This window comes from Lynx canadensis, chromosome B1 (assembly GCF_007474595.2).
Source record: "Lynx canadensis isolate LIC74 chromosome B1, mLynCan4.pri.v2, whole genome shotgun sequence".
Lineage (NCBI taxonomy): Eukaryota > Metazoa > Chordata > Mammalia > Carnivora > Felidae > Lynx > Lynx canadensis.
The window spans coordinates 39,458,304-39,482,271 of record NC_044306.2 but is presented as its reverse complement, the minus strand read 5'-3'; the positions used below and the strand labels follow the sequence as shown (position 1 = coordinate 39,482,271).

The window sequence follows — 23,968 nt, the reverse complement described above, 5'->3', positions numbered from 1 at the left end:
TTCCCTTCCCTTCCCTTCCCTTCCCTTTCTTTTCCTTTCTCCCTCCCTCCCTTCCTTTCTTCCTTCCTTCCTCCCTCCCTCTCTCTCTCCAAAGAAAGAAAGAAAGAAAGAAAGAAAGAAAGAAAGAAAGAAAGAAAAACAAACAAACAAACAAACAAACAAACTGGGCTTTGGGGGGATAGTAAGGATGTGAGAGAATTACTTTGATTTGAAACTTTGGAAGTATAGTTCAGAGGAAAGAGACCAGGAGTCTGGCACCCTGGGTCCTAGTTCTTTCTGACTGCTTTATGCCAGTGCAGTAAATGTGTATAAAATCAGCTATTCCTCCTTGGTTAATTTTTCTCATCAGTGAAATAATGTCAGTGTCAGGCTTATATCTATGGCTTCGGCCTTATTTTGGCTCACACTGATTTCATATTAGCTTCATGCCAGGCTCTATGCCGAGCACTTCACATGCACTATCTCATTTACTCTCAGAAGGACCGCAGACCTCTCTGTGCTCCTGTGTTTGGGAAATAAAGGCTGGGAGAAGCCAAATAACTGTAGGACTCAATAGTCTGCACCCTAGAATGTGTCCTCTCAACCACTGAGCTGTACCAATAGGGTAAAAGGGGATGAGATAGTGCTTCAGAGGGTCAAAACAAACATAAATGTGAAGTCTTATCAAGGCACAGGAATTGGCATAGCAGGCACTTGCCTGTGCAGACAATTCGAAGAACACAGGCAGGGACCTCCTTCGGAAGGCCTCCCCCTCTACCTGTCATTCCATGGCTATGTCCGCATGTCCAAAACCAAACTCGTCTTTCTGCTAAATCTTCTCTTGAGTGTGTTGGCTTTTGCAATGGTAGCTCCAGCCTCCCAAGTCACACAAGCTAAACCCTCGGCCTTGTTCTCGATGGACACTTTCTCTCCCTCATCTGATTGGTGTCCAAGTCCTGGAGGTGGTACCCAGGGATACTTCTTGAATCTGCCCTCCCCCATATTTAGTGCTGCTGCTTCCACATCCCTTAGAAACTGTAGTGGTGGAATGGCTCCTACCTGGCCTCTCTAATGCCAGTCTTCCCTCTCCAGCCCATCTCATCTGCCCATTTGCTAAAATTCAGTTCTGATCATGTGACTCTTTTATCTAAACACTTACATGGCTGTCTAACCATCACCTATAGAATAAAGTTTAAATCCCCTGTTGTGACACAAGGGCTGGTTATAGACTGTGAGGGCTGCTCTTATAAAATTTCGTGTTATAGAGTGGTGGCTTAAGTAACAAGCATTCATTTGTCACAGTTCTGGAAGCCAGGAGTGTGAGATCAGCATGTCAGCATGGTCATATTCTGGTGAGAGCTGTCTTCTACATGGGGCTCCTTGTTATAAAACCTGTCCCAGCTCCTCTCCTGCCTCCTTCCCATCCAGCACTGTGAATGGTGTGGTCCTACATCAGCCTTCTCTTTGCTCTTCCCTGTTACCTTGAACACTCCTCTGTTGAGCATGTAGCAAACTATAGAGAAGCCTTGTAGCACAGTGATCAAGAGTAGAGACAACAGAGACATACTGCCTGGATTGGAAACCCAGTTCTGCCATTTCAGGCCAGGTGACTTGGGCAAATGACTAACTTCTGCCCCAATGTCTGAAAAATGGGTATGCTGTCAATGGAAACTGCCTCATAGGAGACATCAGAGAAGTTGGAGGAAGATGCATTTAGAGTGGTGTCCTAGATAGGCAATAGTTTACAGAAAGAGCATGGAATATTTTTTTTAACGTTTATTTATTTTTGAGACAGAGAATGAACAGGGGAGGAGCAGAGAGAGAGGGAGACACAGAATCTGAAACAGGCTCCAGGCTCTGAGCTGTCAGCACAGAGCCCGACGCGGGGCTCGAACTCACAGACTGTGAGATCATGACCTGAACTGATGTCGGATGCTTAACTGACCAAGCCACCCAGGCGCCCCAAGAGCATGGAATATTTTAAGAGTACTACAGAGAACATGTTAGTAGAATGCTACATAGTGTTAAACTAGAAGACAAACTTGGATTAAGAAAGTACTCTGTGCCATCTAGTTTAATGTATAAATAGGACAGTGTCTGTTACAGGTAACTTTCTTGATCGGAGCAATGTCTTGAAATAATTTTAGGTAATAATATCTTAATAATCAGTTAACCCCCTAGCAGGGACAGGCTTAGCACTGGCTGTTGGGAGTGGGCAGCTAGAAGAAGGGTTAGGGAAGGCTAGAAGAGGTGTTTATAGACGTGGTAGGGTGGGACAGAATCTTAAAAAACTACCTGCCATCAGCACAAGGTTTTATTTTTGTGAAAAGTACATCTTGTATTTGTGTAATGTTGGACATCCTCCTGTTAATTTTTTCTCTATTATTGGTTCTATTTCCAGATTGAGATGGAAGGCACAAAGAGAGAAGGCTTTGCTGATCTAGCTTCATGGGGTTTCTAAAATAATTCTGCACAATCCATGCTTTCTCCAGTCTTGTTATGTAATAACCACTTTCTAAAAGCAAGCCCCTCATTTGTGTGCTGCTCTCTCCCTTACAGGTGGGGAGGGAAGAGGAGAACCGAAAGGTGGTAGGCTGTTTATCTCATCCAGCCTAAAAGTAGCAGTTTTCTTCTTAACCCTTCTTACCCCAAACATGCCAGCAGAACATGAGACTCATGTTTTGATTCATGAGAACAGCTGTCAGACCCTTTTGATTCAGGGTGTTTCCAGTGGTTTTTCCTTCAGGCCTTCGGATGCCAGATGGAGAGCCAGCAGCACGCATGCCCTTGTTTCATGAGACTGAAGTAGACCAGAGTCACACACGGCATGGGCTGACTGGTGCCCAGGACTGGGGGTGGGGGGAAGAATGACCCCCCCTCCCCGAGAAGGCAGCACACACTAGCCATGAGAAGGCTACATATGCCAGAGAAAAACAGGCTTTGGCCAGCACCTGGGTCATAGCTATTTTCACTAAAGCAGGGAGTCCCCCCACTAAGGAGCCCAGGATGGAGAGGGGAGACAGTGCTGGGTATGTCCCCCAACTCTTGCCTTCAGGTCATAGTGCCATTTTGCACATTGAGAGACTGGTATCTATGGTCCACCTCTCTTTAGAGGCCTGTTTTGTCCTTTTCTAGGGCTTCCCCTGCTGCACGTGTTCTCAGCTTTCCTGCTCTTTCTCTGTGGCCCTGCTTGTGGGCATTGCCTCCCTTTGCTGATTTTGTCTAATTCTACATGTTGTATAGCTCTGTCTACACCCTGCAATGTCAGGCTGATTGAAGTAGGTGACTGGTGGTGTTTGGGGATGTGGGGCTCGCTACCTATGTGGGAAAGTCACTGGTCTCCCCGAATCCCAGTTTCGTCATCTAGAGAACAGGCATCGATGATTCACATGTGGTTAGGTGAGACAGCAGGTAATGCAGGAGGCCTAGTGATTCTCCAGTGGCCCTCAGTGGTGCCCCCCCCCTCCCAGGGCTGCCCGAAAGGACACCAGTTCCCTGCCTCTGACCCAGGTGAGCACTTTTAGCTTGCTCTGGGAGCTGTGTGTCTAAAAATGTTTTAAAGCCATTAGGTGGTACGTGGTAGAGACATTTGGCAAACCTTATTTCGCATCTTTCTTCTCCTCTCTGCTAATAAGGTGCATGGATCATGTTATCAGGAAGAGAGAACTCCAGTTTCCTTCTTTGTGCTGCCCTCACTATAACTAAAGTGGGGCCAATCCCACCCTGCAGCCACCTCAGCCTTCATGGCATGGCGTGATATGATTCACACCTCTGACCTTACCTCGGAACTGATATTTACCACTCAGCAACTGTGCCTGGCATCTGCTTAGGGCCCTATGCTTATTACTTAGCTAGAAGGTACTTGGCTTCCAGCATTTCTCACTTTTAATTAATCCCCTCCTTGTTAATTAACAGCGTGCATTTCCCTGGAAGCTGTGCTGTGTGACTTTGGGACATGGTCTCCCCAGGAGGTGTGTTTCCCTGAGTCTCCACTGATGCCAGGGCTGACTTTGGCCCGCACGTGAGGTTATTAGTTGGCACATGGTGCATGGCCATTGCATGGGCATCTCCTTGTGCCATGCTTGGGAGGACAGAAGTGAGAAATCGGTGTTTGGCAGGAAAGAATTCCATAGTGTTGCCAGCCAGCACCAGCATCTTGACTGACCAAGAGATGGTCTCTTTTACTCCTTTCGAAGAAGAACATCTTTCAGTTGATTTAAAATTCTGCTTGCTAGAGTGCTTTTTAGTTGAGCTATCTTAAACCTGATATGTAGCTATAAGTTCCTGGCATTTGTTTGGAAGCACTGAAGTGTTGCAGAGGTATTTTTTCCCAGCCCCAACTGTGGGGCCAGAGCAAGGCTCACGCTGGGCATGGCTGGGACTGGCATTATTTCTAGTGATAGTGTGAGTTTGCATAGCTGGTAAGGGATGTGGAAGTGCAAACCACAGCTAAATGGGGAGGTACAAAAATTATATAGAAACAGTGCTTAATGGCACATCTGAGGGGCTGGACAAACTCATAAATAAGAAGGCTCATTATGAGTTAAGAAGCAAGAAAAATTGGATATGCTGGGTGCAGAATGAGGAACGGGCCTCAGCAAGCAGTTCAGGATTATTAAAGGTGATGAGCAGGATAGCCTAGTGGGTAAGAGCAGGGTTTTGGCACCAGACCAAACTGGATTTGAAACCGGGCTGGGCCACTTGCCAGCTGTGTACTCTGGGAAAATTGCTTCACTACTCTAAGTCTCAGTTTCCTTATCTTTAATGGGGGATAATATGACTTAGCTCGTAAGATTATTTTGAGGATTAAATGAGATAATGTTTATAAAGTGCTTAGTGTGATGTCTGGCCGAAAGTAAATGCTCAGTAAGTGGTTGTAATTATGAGCAAGGAAGGGTATTGGAGGCGTGGTTTCAGGGTGCAGGGCGGCTCCCCAAGCCGCGGAGAGCCCTGTGGGACTGAGCCGGAGAGGGAGACGAGGCAGGTCTCTCTCTGCGGCATCTTGGCAGCTGACTCAGCCCTGCATATATGCTTGAGACTCCTTCCTGCTGGGAAAAGGTTCTCTTTAGGCTTACTCTGAGTCCCTTGAGGATTGCCTTCTTGTGCTAGGGCCCTTCTCTCTTCTCACTCTGCAGGCTCCATGGCTGCCACCTATGCTGATTGACCCCCTGATACTCTCCTTGAAACAAGGTTGGAGGTAACAAGGGGGGGCAAGGGGCGGGGAGAATGGTAAATCTGTGCATATTCAGGAAGGCCCTCTCTATCAGTTCTTCTCTTCGAAGCATCGCCAGCAAATTATAAACCGAAATCAAAACAAGAGACTTAGACCTGTTGCCTGAGTTGTTGGCATGTGCAGTTGTGATTAACTTCTGTGCCTTCTTTTTCCGACTGGCAGATCCCAATTTCTTTTACCACATTTCATTTTTTGTGCTTCAAAGTAGGGAAAAAGGAATCAGGATGATTCTTTTAGGAGACCAATGTGGAGTTGAGAGGGTGAAGTTTTCAACTGATAAGTAATCATCCCCATTCCTTTGGCCCCTCTGTGCTGGTCGCTGGAGAATGTGTTCTCAGAGCCAGATTATAGGGAAGACCTCACAGAACAGACCCTCAAGGGTCATCTTGAAGGCCAAGTCTAAGTTCTCTGGGAAGAGAAGGAAGTGTGTTCCTGGCAGAGACCTGGCAGTGGTCTGGGCATGTGGTCTGGAGGCAGGTATTGGGGACCCTGGGATGGAGTCGGTGTGGTCCAGAAGCAGGACAGTCCCTCTAAGAAGGGAACAGCAAGGCTTCCCTGGGCTCTGGAATTCTCTGTTGACTGGAGCCCATGGAAATGAAGCACAATCAGGAGCTAGGTCCCTGCGGGTGCCCAGGAAGGGTCATCAAAGTGAGAAAACAAAAAAATTTTATATTTCATTATTTTAAGAGTACTGTTTTGGGAGTATATAATACAACAATACTGTAAAACTTGTATGTAACTTCTAAATGAGTAATTTTCCATACTTACGTATATGTCAAAAGTTACTTATTGCCTGGAATGTGGTATTACGTTTGATAAATTTGGAGACTGCTGATCTTGAGTGCCAAGGTCAGAGGAAGAGAGCAGCAAAGCTGCCAGCATGACCGAGGCCACAGTCCATGTATACTCCTTTCTGTGTGAAGGCATAGTCCCAGGCCCAGGCCAGGTAGCCGGTGTCAGGGAGAAATGCTTCAGATTCTTCATGGCCAATTCGACAGATCACTCTGGGTGTTTGATTGTCAACTTGGCGTGGAAGCCCTGTTCCCATTCTGGGATTCGGCTTCAGCACCTCTTCATTCTTGGACAGTGATAACCGGCCTGCTTCTCTCCTTGCTTCGGGTGTCGGTTCACTATCAGGAGCGTAGCTGAGGTTATCCTCAGCATTTGGCACTAGAATAGGTGCTGACTAAAGACTCAAGGAAAAAAGTAACCTGCATTCCAGAAAGCTCTGACCCCTGAGAAATCTTGCTCTAACGCTTCCAGGTGGATGTGGTTTAGGGAGATTCTGAGCCCTTATGCTCATTTTCAGGCCATTTTAACTTCTTTGCAAGTACCTCAACCCTAAACTAACTGTGCGCAAGAGGCAGATGATTGGGGACTCAACGAAACAGTTGCAGGAGTTAGTTGTATATCCTCATTTCCTTTAAGAGAAGGCAGATGGAACAAACTTAGAAAAGTCTGTAAACAGAATGGACTGGGAGGAGGTGCTGTGAGCTTTAGGGTTTTTCAGCTCTCGTAACGGCTTTTATCTGTTTTCTGTTGAATTTTGCAGAATTGTGCTCTACTTCTGCCATATGTTATCGGTCACTCATATCAAATCCACAGTATGATGTAGGAGGCAAACACAGAGCTATGAAAATCCAGAGGGAGACAATGTTGAGGGTCACACTGGAAGCTGGCCACCATGCCCTGCACAGAAGAGTTAGCCTGAAGTGGAAGAAATTACCAAGAAGCCATGTGTTTGAGTAAAGCTTACAGTGTTAGATACATTTATATCACATACACATTTTTTAGAGCATTTGGAAGCTCTCTGAATAAGAATCTGTACTTGATGCCTTTTCCACATATGTCCAGGATGGTATGTTTATCCAAGAGATATAACCTCAATTTGTGTTCTATTAGTACGGCTAATCCTTTGACCGAAGGTTAGCTTATGCCCTTGCCGTGAAAGAGCTGATTGTCCCAGAGTGGAAGAGACTCACACGGCAGCACTGGGGCTTTGGTCTACCACTTCCTGGCCCAGTAGACACTGCTTGTTTTTTCCCCCAATCAACCCTTTTGGCTGTGCCTGCACACAGGGTGGGGTGTCTTGTAGAATTTATTGCCACTCCTTGAATAGTTTCCTTTATCACTCACAAGGTCTGTCATTGTAGTGTATAGTGCTGCCTGACCTGGTCTCACCATGAAACCACTGTCCTTTCTGCCTCTGCTGACCCTGAATGCATTTCATCAGTGGGGCCTGTTCTGGAGTCCTTGGTGATTTATAAGCATCTTGTGGCCATTAATAGACACATCTTGGCAGGCTCTCTGTCATAGTATACAGCTCTCATGACCAAAGTGTTCACTGGAATCTGTAGAGTGAAGTTCACATACCCATCCTAATAACCACTTCTGTCCTAGTCATAGAATTTCTAATTTCCACTGTCTCCATTTGGAGTAAGTATTGGACTCTGGCCCAAAGTTAGGCTTGTCTTGGTTTTAGCCTCCAAGAGCTTCTGCTCTAAGATGAAATGATACCCGCAGCCACTTGGCTATCTTATCTTAACAAATATTGTTGATTCTACCATTTATTTTAAGTTCGAAGCTTGTCATTTTTTTTTTAATTTTTTTTAATGTTTATTTATTTTTGAGACAGAGAGAGACAGAGCATGAACGGGGGAGGGTCAGAGAGAGAGGGAGACACAGAATCTGAAGCAGGCTCCAGGCTCTGAGCTGTCAGCACAGAGCCCGATGCGGGGCTCGAACCCACGAACCGTGAGATCATGACCTGAGCCGAAGTTGGACGCCCAACTGACTGAGCCACCCAGGCGCCCCCGAAGCTTGTCATTTTAAAATTTATTATTTTATTCTTCTCAACACTCCTGTTTTCCATATACATTTGGTAGGTGGGAACATGGCATTAATTTATTTTAATGGTGTTTGCCTATTTGGGGCTTGCAGTCATTTAAGAAAGCTTTAAGCACAGTATAAACCTGCTGGTGTTGGAATTTATATCTGGTTCATCTTCTCCTGTAACATCTTATAGGAGTGCATTCAACATAGCGGGTGCTTAATAACTATTTAAGTATGGTAACAGCAGTATTGTAGATGGAGTACACCGTGATTCTGACCTACTGCTGGGTTATTTGGAGATTTGAGTGATGTCCTGGATGCTTTCTGGTCCCAGCAGGATGTCAGAGCCATCAGATAACTTGTACCTAGAATCTGAGAAACCCACTCCATTGCTGGATGCCTTGGCACAGGCCCGGTGTGTCTTTCAGATTCTCTGGCTTAAACGTTCAGAAAGTGCTGTAGATTCTGTAAACAATCCTCCATCTACATACTCCAGGGAGAAAGCTATTAGGGTGATTCTGGCCCATCGATTATGGAACACCAGTCTGCACTGAGAATGCTTTTCCATTCTGAGAGTTTGGGGAATAACCTTGCTTTAGGTGGGCTCAGACCTGGGTGGATACTAGAAAGCATTGCTCTTCAGCATTGTTTTGCCTTTGTAGTAGACTACAAAGAAGCCTTTACCCTGTGGTTTTGTTGCCCAGGAATTGCAAGACTGGTAGCAAGACCATTGTGCTTGGATAGTCTCTTCATTCTAGTCAATAAATTCAGTGTTTTGGACAAGATGTATCACAGAATCATCCTTGGGGAGTTGACCAGGGCCAGGAAAGTATTGAGGAGAGCAATTAGTAAAGACAGACATTTAAAAATGTAAGTGGTGAGAGAGGCACCTGACTGGCTCAGTTGGTAGAGCATGTGACTCTTTATCTTGGGGTGTGAGGGTGAGCCCCATATTGGCTGTAGAGATTAAAAAAATGAAATCTTAAAAAAAAGATTTAAAAAATGTCAGTGGCAAGAAATCTGATGAACACAAGGATCTTCTGTGATTAAAAAAAAAAGAATACGCATCTCTCTTCCCCCCAATATTCTAAAATTGGTTATTGACAGCACTCCAGCTTGCTCTCCACTCCTTCCCTGTTCCCATATACCCCCAAAGACTGAACTAGTCTAAAATCTGGATGCCTTTTCTAAGTTTTAAAAATAGTAGAACAATGCTGCTGTGATCACATAAAGCTATATTTTCACTGTCACCTCTAACTTGTAGTAGTCCTTGGTAATTACATGGTGCTTTCCATCTGTAGGTCTGTAAACACATGATAAATGTTAACTCTTAATTCTCCTAACACCCCTGTAGAGATAGGGAGAGATTGCAAGGTGCCTTTTAGCTCGATGTTGGGTCTGGTTTACCTACAGGTTTAGCTCAACGGTTTGGTCTGGTCTCATTGGGGTGTTCTTTCCTGTATGTGGAAGAGCTGGTGAAAGTAACACGTGCTCTTACGAGTGACGTTCTGTGCTGCCAGATGAAAATGCTGAAGTCTCCGGAGAAGCAAGAAGCATAAGCCTCCTGACTTCAGGAAGCGTACACTCTGAGCCTCTACAGTTTCACCAGTTGTTACTGTTTTGATTATGGATTAGATCGCAAGAAGTGTTAGAAAACATTTTGTCTGTTAAAGGATGTAGAACTTTGTTTCTGACATGTAATATCTGCTCCTGACATTTAAAAGGAAAAATTCATCACTTCTTCTTTGGCAGTAATTTTTATGGCTTTTTGTTATTTCTTTTCAAGAGTTATTTCTTCCTAGGATCTGTTTTTTTGTCCTTTTACATCTTGAAGAGTGGAATTTCAAATAACCTTGGAATTTACACCAGTGAAATTCAAAAGCTGGGCTGGACTTCAAAAAGCTTTACAGAACCGAACAAAGTAATTATTGTACAGTTTTAAATTTCTTTAGCCATGGCTTTAATATATTGCTTCGTTAAGCAAATGATTTCAATTTATTATGCAAATGTAGCAATTATTCCATTAAAAAAATCTGTTAGAAAGATGGCCCACTTTGCTTCCGTGGCACAATAAGTAATGTTGAATGTCTCATTTTTGTTTTTTGATTTGCTTATTTTGTCTTTAATGACACCCATTTAAAGTAAAAGTCTTTAAAATGGTAGAATAACGTGATAACATGTCTTCACTCGTAATTTGATACTTGGATATAATGGGTTCATCTGAGAGATTTCATTAAAAACAGCAAGGTGCCTGAATACCAAAGCTGAGATGTTTTTAATCACAGAATTATAGTAATTATACAAATCCCAAGATTTTCATCAGACAGAAAAGGCTTCCCGGGCTAAACATGCACTTTAAACTTAGCACTAATAACTGTGTATTGTTATAAATTATAGGAGAGAGACTCCTTGGGCCAAGGGGAATATTGGAATTGAATTTTTAAAGAAAATTGAGAAACAAACTATTTTGGTAACATAATGGTACATGTAAGAGGCACATCACAAGCGTAATAGAAGAAGAATTCTCTTTGTGCATGAGACATAGCAGGTGAATATCAGATAAAGTTAATGAGGCTGTTATTGTTTACTATATTGTCAGCATCGAGAGAATGCTAGAAGGAACATCTCTGTCTTCTCCCAGGGGTCCTGAAGTTGCTAATTGACAGGAGTCTTACTTCCAGCCAGTAAATGGGACAGACCACCAGTAAATTAGATGATTATTGACTCAGAATCTGGATTTTCTGGGTTGGATGAAGACTCTGTAAAGAATAATTTTGTCATTGTGGGAGTTATTTAAAATGTCAAATTTTTATAAAATGGCCAGGACATAGTACCCTCAGGGAGCTTGCTTTTAAGATAAGTTATATAAAAAGATGCACCTGAGAAGATTTTATAACAATCTCCCTAAGACAGAAAGTTTATTTGATCTATTTTCCACTTACCATTATTTCTCTCTGTTTTCTGGCTCAGATAGATGGGTAGGGGGAGATGAGCAAAGGGGATTGAGGAGGAAGGGAGAACATTGAAGCAGTGTGCTCTGGGGTGTCCACAATGGGTGGAGGAGGAAGGAAGGGAGCCTGGGGGAAATGGAGAAGGCAAGTTAGGTTGGCTTCTCGTTTGTTACAAATGGTTTGGAGTTGAGATGCAGAGCATGTATTCAAATGGAAGGCTCTGTAATCTGTCTGGGTATTCTTGATGATCAGTCAGGACACAGAATTCCTTCTAGGGGCTGGAGCAGAGACATGCCTGGGATTTGAGTCCTAACAAGACAGGTATTTCTGGTCTCTGTTCTCCCAACCTTATCCCTTTCTATGGTAAACTTATCATCCCCTGTCTGCAAGCATGATTGGAGAGTCGAGGGAACAATGGTCCCCAGATCTTAATATGTTATCATCCACATTTACTATTTGCATATTTCAAGCTCCAGGTTCTTCCCCACCTCCTCATTGGGGAGTTTGAAGACTATTTTGTCAGCTTTCAGCCCTGCCAAGAATGAGTGCGTACAGGTGAGAGCATGTAGGCTCACCTTTTGCATCCATCAGTGCTGGGCGGGCCCTGGATGGAGAAGGCCCTGCCTGCAATTTCAGTTTCATTAAAGTTTCGCTTTTACCATTTTATTTTTTTTATTATTCTTATTTTGTAATCTTTATTTAATTTTGAGAGAGAGAGAGATGGAGTGTGAGCAGGGGAGGAACAGAGAGAGGGGGAGACACAGAATCCGAAGTAGGCTCCAGTCTCTGAGCAGTCAGCACAAAGCCCGATGTGGGCTGGAACTCATTAACCTTGAGATCATGACCTGAGCTGAAGTCGGTTGCTCAACCGACTGAGCCACCCAGTCGCCCCTAGCTTTTCCCCTTTTAGCCATCAAAATAATATGTGCCACTGCGGGAAATTGATAAGATACAGAAAAATCTAGAGAAGCAAGGAAAATCACCATTAATGCTTTCACTCAGAGGGAATTCACATTTTGCCATATTTCCTTCCAGCCTTTTTCCTGCATCTTTTGTTTTTTATGTGCACTCATCTACAAATGAATGTTTGTATTCTGATTTAGAAACATTTAACAATATTTAATCCCCTGGCATAAACATTTTCTGTAAACCTCATGGGAAGTCTATTGAATGTTGATTGCCACAGAGAGCATAAAGACGTTACTGTCTTTTAAGAGTTATTGTCATTTGGTCTCTTCCCAGGTCCCCTCTTGTGGTCTGCTGCACGTCTGGGAGGCTATGATGGGAATGAGTGTGAAAAGCTGGAGGTTTCACCTAACTCGTTGCTCCTGCCTGGAAGATCATCCTTTAGAAGTAGGAAAAGTGCTCCACGCGGTGGCTGACTTCAAGGGACCAGACACATTGTAGAAAGAAATGGATGAAAGCAGCTTGGGGGCTCCAGACACATGCTCCCTGCGGTCTAGTCCAGGGAAGCCCTTCTGAGGCGCCCTGGCATTCTGGAATGTCGCCAGGTCTGGACGCATGGCCAATTCCTGAGTGATGATGGTTCGCCGGGGGTTGCTTGCGTGGGTGTCTCGAGTAGTGCTTTTGCTGGTGCTGCTCTGCTGCGCCGTCTCCGTCCTCTACATGCTGGCCTGCACTCCGAAGGGCGACGAGGAGCAGCTGGGGCTGCCCAGGGCTAACGGCCCCACGGGCAAGGAGGGGTACCAGGCCGCGCTGCAGGAGTGGGAGGAACAGCATCGCAACTACATCAGCAGTCTCAAGAGGCAGATTGCGCAGCTCAAGGAGGAGCTGCAGGAGAGGAGCGAGCGGCTCAAGAACGCGCAGTATCACCCCAGCGACGCTGTGGGCCTGGGGCTGGATCAGGCCCCCCCAGAGAAAACGCAGGCGGACCTTCTGGCCTTCCTGCACTCCCAGGTGGACAAGGCGGAGGTGCACACCGGCGTCAAGCTGGCCACCGAGTATGCCGCTGTGCCTTTCGATAGCTTCACTCTGCAGAAGGTGTACCAGCTGGAGACGGGCCTGACCCGCCACCCCGAAGAGAAACCCGTGAGGAAAGACAAGCGGGATGAACTGGTGGAAGCCATTGAATCGGCCCTGGAGACCCTGAACGGCCCTGCGGACGGCAGCCCCAGTCGGCGCCCCTACTCGGCCTCGGATTTCATAGAAGGTTGGCAAGTTTGTGGATTGGGGTGGGAAGGAGAAGGAAGGGCATCTGGGTCCAGGTACCCAGGCGGGTCACTGCGGCGGGAAGCGGACGTCTGGCTTTGGCAATGACTGGCAGAGGGTGAGCCACAGCAAAGGCACATAGTGTGGGTTTGTATTTCTCAGAGACAGCCGTTTTACTTACTTTCTCATGAAAGCCATGTTTATTGAGTGGACAGGTTCGTTGTTCCCTGGCAGAAGAAGGGAGTTCTTGTGTTCATTAGGAAGGAAGGAAGGAAGGAAGGAAGGAAGGAAGGAAGGAAGGAAGGAAGGAAGGAAGGAAGAAAAAGAAATAGAAAAAATATTGAAACCCAAACAGAGGATGATAGGCAGTTTTAATTGATCTGTTCCCTGGGCCCTTCTCCTGGAGATCTGGCCTGGGTATCAGGCCCATGAACAGAACTGCAAACACGTGGTCTATAGCACTTAACATTTGCCAGACACTGTTCTGGGAACTTTATATTTACTAATTCACTTTTTCTTCTTAATGACCCTATGAGGAGGGATGAAGATTGAGTTCAGATTAATTAAGTAAATGGCCCAAGGTTGTGCCGTTAGCCAGGATTTGAGCCTGGGAAGTCTGATTCCAGAGTCCCCATCCTTAACCACTAGCTTATATTGTACAGTCACAGCACATGAAAACTAGTGACATGAATGGCTTAGCTTTTTTTTCATGGGCATAGAACAGCCAAATATTAGTTTGTGTGTGATTGTGTCTACTTGGAGGAGAAATTGGCCTTGTCTAGTTTCTTGGAAGTTTCATTAGTATCTTCTTGCCAACTTTTCCACTGTTACTGGGGCAAAAATCAACTAATAATTTGGGAGAGGAAATAACTTCCGAGGGCATCCACCTCTCCCTCCTGTTTCTGGAGAGAATCTACTTCAACTTCTCAGACGTATGGCTGTGTCCACTATTACCTTACTCCCAACTTTGGTTACATAACGACCCTCTCGTTGCCTGCAAGCAAGACAGAGTCTGTTTAGTCATATCAAAATGGCTCTCACTGCTATGTATGCCTGTTCTCTTTGGACACTTCCCCATCTTATGATTTTTTTCCACTTTATATGTGAACCATAAACTCATGTAATTTTGGTAATCATTTTCATATACCTAGAGCCAGGTAAAGAAATCTTGTACAAGATCAAGCTTTTTGGTCATCAGGATGTTTTTGTTGTTACTCATTTATATGAGGTATGAAAAATACCTAGCACATTTGGCAGCTAGCAAGTACAAGCACATGCTGGGCACTCAGTAAGAATTCAAAATATCATGATGTCGTAGCAGCACATTTTATAGCGCTTTGAAGTTTATGAAACGTTTCCACATACAATATCTTACTGGTGGACCCCCAGGGAAAGTCATAAACATCCTTAAAAAGCAAATCCTGGTTGCCACTCGCCCTGGAGAATGCCACAAGAGCTGCCCACATACAAAGCACTTTCAAAAGAACTTGGTTATAAGTTAATGCCTGCCATTTGGAATGTTGGCCCTTGTGATTTTTCATATACATTCATATTTGAAACCTCTGCTTTTCTGTGTACAGTGTCTTGATACACAAGGCCTGTTATTCTAAGTCAGCAGTGACATAGGCCCCCTACCCCTGAATTTATTTGCTTTGAGATATGGCTGACTTTCTGTTAGAGACACTGTTATCCTAGCTACCCAGTGTTGCTCGCATGTGCAGCACACAGCCTGTGTTTTAACGCAGATCAACCCACACATACCTTCCAGATTTGGTGAAAGTCTAGTGGGCTGTTTTCTTAGGATGAGTGAATAGACACACACTTTAGATACATTTATACATATTTAACTGTCATAAGTACAATTTATTTCATTTTTTTTTTGTTCTTACCACAAAAGATTGTGGTAGCAATCTTTTATATTCTGAGGAAATAGGGTAGTTTGAAAAAATCCACTAGTCCGAGGAAGCTTCAGGAAGGTCGAGTCAAAGTCTACATATGGAGCAACTTTCAAATAGTGATGTTCCAGAGCAAAGTGGGAATCCTGTTACTGTGAGAATTTGGTCACCAACTGGATGGCCCCTTGGTTAGGAGGTTATAATTCATGATTCTAGGATCAGAGTTGTGGCTGGACTGGATTACATTTGAGGACCTTTGTAATCCTGGTTCCTGATTTTTTGATCTACACACAGTCAAGGGGAAAGAAGACAATGGAAAAGGTCTGATTTGAAATCTGTTTTCTATGAGTTAGAACAAGTGATGAGACCTTATAAGGGTGAAATAGGTCTTTGAAGTAACTTATTTGGGTTTCTAAATATAACCATAGAGAGATTGATTTTGTGTTTGGGGTATCAGTAGTCCAGAAGTTAGAGTGATTTAGTAAAAGTCAATGGGAAAATTTTAGGTCTCCCACACTCAGTTCTAAACAAAGGTAACTGATCTGCTGCACCCGGAACGAGAATGGGGATTCTTTGTGTTTAAAGAAATAATAATAAAAACACATGAATGCTTCCAGATGATAATAGTTAGGCAAAGCTTAAAGCTACCTATGAGGCAGGTAGCATGGTGACATGAGCACGGGGAGCTGTGTGACTTTGACCAATATACTCAAGCCCCTTAAGACTCAGTTTCCTCCTCTCTCCAAAGAGACTTGGCTTAATGTCCTCCAAGGCCCTACCCAGTCCCAACCTTCTGCAACACGCAAAGCACTGCTTCAACTTGTTTTCTTCTCAGCTTTGCCAAACAACTGTCCCTGGAGGGTACTCTAACATCCACTCTCCGAGATGACGAGGACACAACACTGACCCTTTGGGAACCTTGTCTCTGAAAGAAGGAATTAAGATAGATTAGTTATCAGGTCTGACCTGACCGTGGCCACCTTCTAGGGTGCTGTGAAGCTTGCAGACAGAGAATGCCACATTGGTGACTGTCTATGATCGATATTGATGTAATTATTTTCTGTCTCTAAAACACAGAGAGAACAGCATGTGCCTCCTCTCCCTTTCCCTAGACATTTTGTTGGCATTGATTATCGCATTGGCTTCTCACATAATAGCATGGATTTTTTTTTATAACTATCTGGGAAGAGAAGTAGAAAAATGTGATCAAATCCTGTGCCTTAGGATGCCTAAATGTTTATCTCCTCAAGTGAACAGAATTTTTTTTTGTTTGTGGCTTAGTTATTCCTTCACTATAGGATATCCAGACTCCTATTTAAGTCTTAGTGGCATAACTTTTGGCTTTGACTTCATATTTTTAAGTAGAACTTTTGGACATAAATTTGACATGGTTCCATAAAACAATTTAGCTTTCCAAATTATTCCTCTTTTATAATCCAAACTTCTGAGAATGTGAGTCTGTGTGAGGCAGTCGTGTCTACTGTCTCCATGGGTGGCTCTTCTGTCACTCTCTGCCAGCTTTTGCAGGGTTGGTGGTAGCAAGAGCAGGGTCAGATTTGTGGTGAGGTGGAGCCAAGCCGTGATCTGCAAGAAAGTGAAAATTTTGAGGGCACCTTGAGATGCATTTAAATCAAGGGATATAGAAATTGCTATAAAACCTTAGTAGCTGCCTGTACAGTAAATCCCAACTTCCTGTGCTCAACAGCCAACCCCTCGTGCCTTCTGGGAAGCTAAGGCAAAGAGTGAAGATGCTGAGTTTTTGACTTCCATTGTTTGTGTCTCACTATAAGCTCTAAGGGATACCCTGTGACCACTTTGCTAAAGCTGTTTTGGACAAGTCAAATCCATTTCCAAGTCCTGGGTACTTGGAGAGCCAGGTGCTTGGGGCTGTGAGGACAGGAAGTGGGCTTTTTCCTCTGCATGCATTTTGGTGATATGCTTCCTTGTCAGCAACTTTGTGACTTGGGGTTGAAAAGGTAGGGCAGGCATGCTTTTTCTCTCTCTCAAAATAAATAAGTAAACTTTTTTTTAAAGTTTACATTGAGTAGGGAGCAAGTGGGAAAGGGGCAAAAAGAGAGGGAGAGGGAGAGAGAGAATCCCAAGCAGGCTCTGTGCTATCAGCACAGAGCCCAGCGCAGGGCTCAAACTCACCAACTGTGAGATCACAACCTGAGCCAAAACCAAGAGTCGGACACCCAATTGACTGAGGCACCCAGGTACCCCTAAATAAACTTAAAAAGGTAAAGGCAGGCATTCAGATGCATTTCTGGGCCTTTTGGGGGGCATCAGGAGGTCTTGGTGCAGAAAGAAGGAGAGTTAGGGTGTAGTGGGAGGGAGATTCTGCACAGTGGGGCATCTAACCTGTGTTTGGGGTGTGGGGAGATGTGCTGGCAGACTGAACAGCAGGAGGGCTTCAGGAGCTGAGTTGGGCCTTGGTTCTCAGCCAGCATCTCTAGGGCAGTGAGGGTGTTAGAACTTAGGACAGCCCTTCTGACTGTCTGTCACCTCACTGTGCACTGGAGAGACCATGCTGGCTCACTTTTAAGTTTTGAGCAGTCCTACGTGACACTGGGTTCCTCTGTCACTCACCCTATCCTGTCTGTCCCACTTCCTACCTCAGATACCCTCATTTGTTTGCGGATGCTTTAAGGTCCTTTAAGGAGGGACAAATGCTTTTTATCCTGAAATCATAGATAAGAGGCTTAAATACAAATAAATGGTTTGAAGCTGCACTTTGAAGCAGGAATTCTTCCTGTGGTGATGGAGGGAGAGAACGTGGACTAGCCTTGGATTCTGCCTGTGGGCAGGAGTCCAGCCTCCCAGCACGACAAGTGAAGGAGCCCCATATGAAACGAAATGCTCTGCTGTCCTAGGATATTTTGAAATTCTTAATAATTTTGGAACAGGGAGCCTATGTTTTCATTTTGCACTGGGCCCTACAAACTAGGTTGTGAGTCCCACTTCCAAGGTCGAGAGGACAGGAGGGAAACATAAAGGAAGAGGGAGATAGAATTAGTGGTGAACTGTGTAGTTGGGCACCTTTGCTGAGGGTCAGCTCTGTTGATCTTCGGTGCGCTGGGACAGATGGAACCTCTGTGTGACATACATCCTATGTGTACAGAGTATTTTGTCACAAGACTGCAGAAACTAGAAAGGCTGACATTTTATTATATTTTTATTGTGCCCATGCAAAGCAGTTTTGTTCCCAAGGGATTTTTTCAGAAGTTGAGGCTGTCACTGTTGTCCTGCCTTATGTTTCCCATTAAGAACAGGCTACAAGAGCACTTGTGACGATGGGGGAAGCCCAGGATGGACAAACTTGGCTTTAGTGGGAGTAGAGAGCAAAGGCTCCATGGAGAGATGGTCTGAACTAGGGCCTCATATGAAGTGGAAAAACGTGCACTGGGGGAGACTAAAGGGAGACGCATGGGTGAGGGGCCCCTTTATCTGAATGTATGGCCAGGGCTGCTGTTCAGATTTCAGCCTGCTCAGCCTCTTTGGGTAGGAAGCAGTGTTTACAGAAAGGATCTGTAGTTTTTTAACCAGACCACTGGCTTATCCCCTGATAGAGTCAAGGGTGAGGTCCTGCACTGAGGCTTAATTAACATGCATGAATAGGACACCTGCTATTTGTGCAGGATGTCCCCAGCTGTTTGGGGAGCTGGAAAAGGAGGATGAAGCTAGGTCTCCCAGCCTGCAGGAACTGATTACGTACATGGGGAGGCAAAACTCTGAGTGACTGGGTGTCCAGCAGGGAGTACTCTTGGTACTGTGGGCTTCAGAATTGGTGGCCGGATGCAAGCCAGATGGTCAGGGAAGGAGGCTGGGCCTGAGGCTGAGAAGGGGTCACCAGAGAGGGAATGAGGTAAGGGAACAGATTGGTATCATGGAGAGGGGTACCAGAAAGCTGACTGACTCCAGAATAGGAGGTCAGTGTAGAGACCAGCCTGGCCAGCATGCAGGATCCAAGAGTCACTAGCAATGGAGTTCACAAGGGTCCTGAGGGCTGGGCATAGGAGTTTAGCTCAATAGGGATCATTTGGACCTGGAGTCAGAAGGTCCATTCTTCCTAGGAGGCAGTGAGCTCAAGCTCAGCTCTTGGGTCCCAAATAGCTCCCCTTCTCTTCCTGCTTTCAGTGGTTCCCAAGTACTTAGACAATTCAGCATCTTGGAGGTCCCTGTGGTCACAGATGGGGACTGCCATGGTCTATCCCAGCTGCTCTTATGTTGGTACACTGGGCACCATGTCTGACATTTCACACACACTAGTTTACTTAATCCTCTCTTCCACCAGACAGTTGGGCATGCTCATTATCTCTATTTTACCTCAAGGTCACTCATCTGGTGGGTGCTGGGGCCAAGGTTCCAGAGCTTCAGATCTTGGCTCCTCACCAGGCTGTGTCTCACCTCTGAGGGCTCTGACCCCAATACACACTCCTCTGGTCCCAGAATGATGTGGGGAAATTTTTTAAAAACATGTCCAAGGTGTCCTACACTGGTGAGTTGTATACAATTGGGAAGAAGTTTTACTAGGAAGGGAAGGAAAAACATGAGCACCTGGGGGAGACAAGCAGAAAGAGACACAGGAAGAAGCAGCTAAAGACAAATCCTTCACGTAACCGAGGGCAGAACTGGCAGTGTCCAGGAGCCTTTAGCACAAAAAACTTTATTTAAGCTGCTCAGACAGACGCTTCTTCTCAGAATTATTACAACTTTATGGGAAAAGATTTGAAAGAGGAGAAAATATTGAATTCAAAACAACTAGTTGAAAGCCACTGAGGAGCTGTTTGGCATGCTTGTCTGTTCCTAAGAGACAGGGTTTACCTTTTTATTGTATTCTCCAAAACATATGACCTTACGTAGGCAAGCTTGGAGGACCCCACAATCTGATCCCAGCTTATCTCTTCAACTTCATTTCCTGCTGCTCTCTCCTGTCCTTCCTGTCCTACCACCGAATCCTTATTCTCTTGCTCCTGCCCTGGCACTCCTTCCCTGAGCACAGTCCTTCACCAGAAAACTCTGGGCTCCCAACCTCTCCGCCCAGATGTTCCTCTCTGAAATCTGTTCTCATTCTTCCAACTGAAGCTCCTTTTTCCCAAACTAGCCTACTGCATGGTGCTTTCTCTATCTGGTTTTATAGCTCTTCTTTAGAGCAGCCTATCTTTACTGACAACTTGTAGCAACAGTTGCAGCCTGAACTGCAATTAGGGAGCCAGCTGCTGGAGCCTGAAAGTCTAACTCCACCAAGGTCTGCCTGCCTGCACGAGGGGAGCCTGGCCTCCTGACTGTCTTTTTACCCCTTGTATGTGACCTACTCCTGGAGGGCCGGAGCCACGCCGCATTCAGCTTTCAGCTCCCACCCAATTGTAGACACTGCACCATCAGTATGTATCAAAGAAATTGCTTTAAACTTTTTGGAATAAAAGTGTATTTGAAATCCTAGGTAACCAGGATACTCACAAATCTGCTCTGCTCTTAAAGTTCCATTGTAAATCAGGGTGTTTGGATTAGGGGTATTTTCCATAGAATAATACTGTAAATAGTACTTGGGTTCCTTGGACATACCACAGATCTGATTTAAACTCCAAAATCAAACAAACTGGTGCTTGTTGGAGAGGAGGTTGGGGATGGAGTGGTGGCAAGAGGGGTGAAAGGGAGTGAGAAGTAGGCTTCAAGTTTTGGAATGAGTAAGTCACGATGATGAAAAGTACAGCATAGGGAATATAGTCAATGGTATGTTTTTTTTAAGTTTATTTATATTGAGAGAGAAAGAGAGAGAGAGAGAGAGAGAGAGAGAGAGAACCCGTGGGGGAGGGGCAGGGGGGGGGGACAGAAGATCTAAAGCAGGCTCTGTGCTAATAGCAGAGTACCCATTGTGGGGCTTGAACTCAAGAACCATGAGATCATGACCTGAGCAGAAGTTGGATGCTTAACTGACTGAGCCACCCAGGCGCCCCTAGTCAATGGTGTTTTAATAGCTTTGTATGGTGACAGATATACTTGTGAGCATAGCGTCATGTGTAGACTTGTCAAATCACTGTGTTGTAAGCCTGAAGCTAACACAACAATGTGTGTGAACTATACTTCAATAAAAAAAGGAAGTTACCTTCCCCAATTTTTTAAAATAAATAAATAAAAACAAAATAAAAGCTAAACAAACAAACTCTAAAGAACACAAATGCCAGAGGTGGGAGATAAGCGACTATGGAGAGTACTTTAGAAAGTTATTTTAGGGGCGCCTGGGTGGCGCAGTCGGTTAAGCGTCCGACTTCAGCCAGGTCACGATCTCGCGGTCCGGGAGTTCGAGCCCCGCGTCAGGCTCTGGGCTGATGGCTCGGAGCCTGGAGCCTGTTTCCAATTCTGTGTCTCCCTCTCTCTCTGCCCCTCCCCCGTTCATGCTCTGTCTCTCTCTGTCCCAAAAATAAATAAACGTTGAGAAAAAAAAAATTAAAAAAAAAAAAAAGAAAGTTATTTTAATTTTCTAGGCATTACTAGTACCTTCTCAGTGTAGCACCTAATGGTAAAGTCATTTTTAAAACCTTTTTAATTTTAAATATTTTAGAATTATAGAAGAGTTACAAAAATAGCAGAGAATTCCTGCATATTCCTTTTACCCGGCTTCCCCTGATGCCAACATTTTACATGATCAGGGTACAATGGTCAGAACAAGGCAGATAACATTGGTACAGGAGTAACAGCTAAATTATCCCTAGGATTTGTCTTGTTTTGTTTTTGTATTTCTTCTTCTACTTGGTTTGTATTCTCTGTACTTCTTAGATCTGTGGTTTGGTGCCTGTCATTCATTTTGGGAAATTCTGAATCAGTGTTTCTTCAAATATTTCTTTGCCCCATTCCTTCTCTTTTCTTCTGGAATTAAATTATGTGTATGTCACACTGCTTGACATTGTCTCTCACCTCTTGGATGTTCTGTTTCTTTGTTTTCATTTTTTTCTCTTTGCGTTACAGTTTGGGTAACTTTTATTGACCCGCCTCAAGTTAACTGATTCTTTCCTCAGCAGAGAGAGGGTTACTCATGAGCCCATCCAGGGCATTCTTTATCTCTATTATTGTATTTTCAAAAATTTCTACATTTCCATTTGATTCTTACAGTTTCCATCTCCCTGCTTGAAATTACCTGGTTGTACACGTTGTCCACTTTTTCCACTTGAGTGTTTAACATATTGATCATAGTTATTTTCAGTTCCTTGTCAGATGGTTCCAGCATCTATGTCATATTTGAGTCTGCTTCTGATGATTGCTTTGTGTCTTGGGTTTTTTCCTGCCTCATAATTTTTATTGGAAGCCGGACATCTTATGTAGCTAATAGAAACTGAGGTACTGTTTATCCCTGGAAATGGCACACTTTTCCTTCTCCTAGGCCTTTAGTGTGTGTGTGTGTATGTGTGTCGGGGGGAAGTTAATCAAGTTAGGAGTTGGGCTGGGCTTGAGGTTTGTTGTTGCTGTGGTTACCCCAGAACACCACAGCCTTCAGATTTCTTTAGAGATACCTTGTGTTGGAGGTGGAGGTGGTTTTGCCTGAGCATTCTCTGCTCAGCCCTGCAGTTTAGATCTTCCCTTTTCATCTCAGAGAAGGTCTTCTGGTATTTCTCTCCTGTCCCATCCCAGCGGTTCTGCTACTTGTTATTCAGGCTTGTTGGCTTGGCCCTGCAAAGGCACTGGTGGTGGGGCAGGGTGGTCCCTGGTGTTCTGACTGAATCTTACACATGCACCATGTCCTAGGTCTTGAGGTGTTCTCCTGATCCAGCTCCAGGGGTAAGGCTTTTTACTTCTCCCTTCCCCTAGCTACAGTGCGTTTCACCAGCTCCCTGAGGGTGAGAATGTTTGTTGCCCTTTCCCCACCAATAAGCTTTTGTTCCACAGAGAGGAGGCAGCAGAGAATGATGCAGGAGGAGTTTCTTGCCCCTTCCCACATGGATGCTGCCCTCTCCCCTGGGCCTGCACCACATAAACTCACTCTTTCTTTATTTCTTTCTTGCTTTCTTGCTTTTCTTCCTTCCTTCCTTCCTTCCTTCCTTCCTTCCTTCCTTCCTTCCTTCCCTCCTTTCTCTTTTTTCTTCCTTTGCTAAAATTGAAGTATAATTGGTATACAATATCCTATTAGTTTCAGGTGTACATACATTACAAAACGATCCTGTCACCATAAAGTTATACAATATAATTGACTATATTCCCTATGCTATATGTTACATCCCTGTGATTTATTTATTTTATAACTGGAAGTTTGTACCTCTTAATCCCCTTCATCTATTTTGCCTGCCTCCGCACTCTGGGAGCCAATAGTTTGTTTCCTGTGTGTATGAGTATTTGTGTTTGGTTTGTTCATTTATTTTGTTTTTTAGATTCCTCATATAAGTGAAATTACATGGTATTTGTCTTTCTCTGATATTTCATTTAGCATAATATCCTCTATGTCCACCTATGTTGTCAAAAGTAGCAAGATTTCGTTCTATATATATTATGTATATATGCCATATTTTCTTTATCTGTTCATCTATCAATAGACACGTAGGTTGTTTCCATCTTTTGGTTACTGTAAATAAGGCTGCAGTGAACATAGGGGAGCATATATATCTCTTTGGTGGTTTTATTTTCTTCAGAAGTGTAATTACTGGATTGTATGGTAGTTCTGTTTTTAATTTTTTTAGGAGCCTTCATACTGTTTTCCATGGTGGCTGCACCCATATATGTTACTACCAGGAGTGTTCAAGGGTTCCCTTTCTCTACATCTCGGCCAACACTTGTTATTTTTATCTTTTTGATAATCACCAACCTGACAGATGTGAGGTGATATCTCATTGTGGTTTTGATTTGCATTTCCCTGATGACTAGTGATACTGAAAATCTTTTCATGTGCTTGTTGGCCATCTGTATGTCTTCCTTGGAAAAAT

At 44.4% G+C, this 23,968-nt stretch overlaps 1 protein-coding gene across 11 annotated transcripts in view; it reads left to right on the top strand.

Moving 5' to 3' along the window:
* Positions 1–23,968, top strand: part of CSGALNACT1 (chondroitin sulfate N-acetylgalactosaminyltransferase 1) — a 345,395-nt gene that overhangs the window by 239,700 nt on the left and 81,727 nt on the right. For 10 of the 11 annotated variants that reach the window (XM_030312497.1, XM_030312495.1, XM_030312499.1 and 7 more), the window contains one exon: positions 12,238–13,165. In XM_030312497.1, the coding sequence (XP_030168357.1) occupies positions 12,535–13,165 (631 nt within the window). In that variant the 5' untranslated portion in view covers positions 12,238–12,534. Of the gene's footprint in view, positions 1–9,841; positions 9,966–12,237; positions 13,166–23,968 lie in introns of those variants that run through there. The other variant, XM_032592852.1, reaches the window with a different exon arrangement.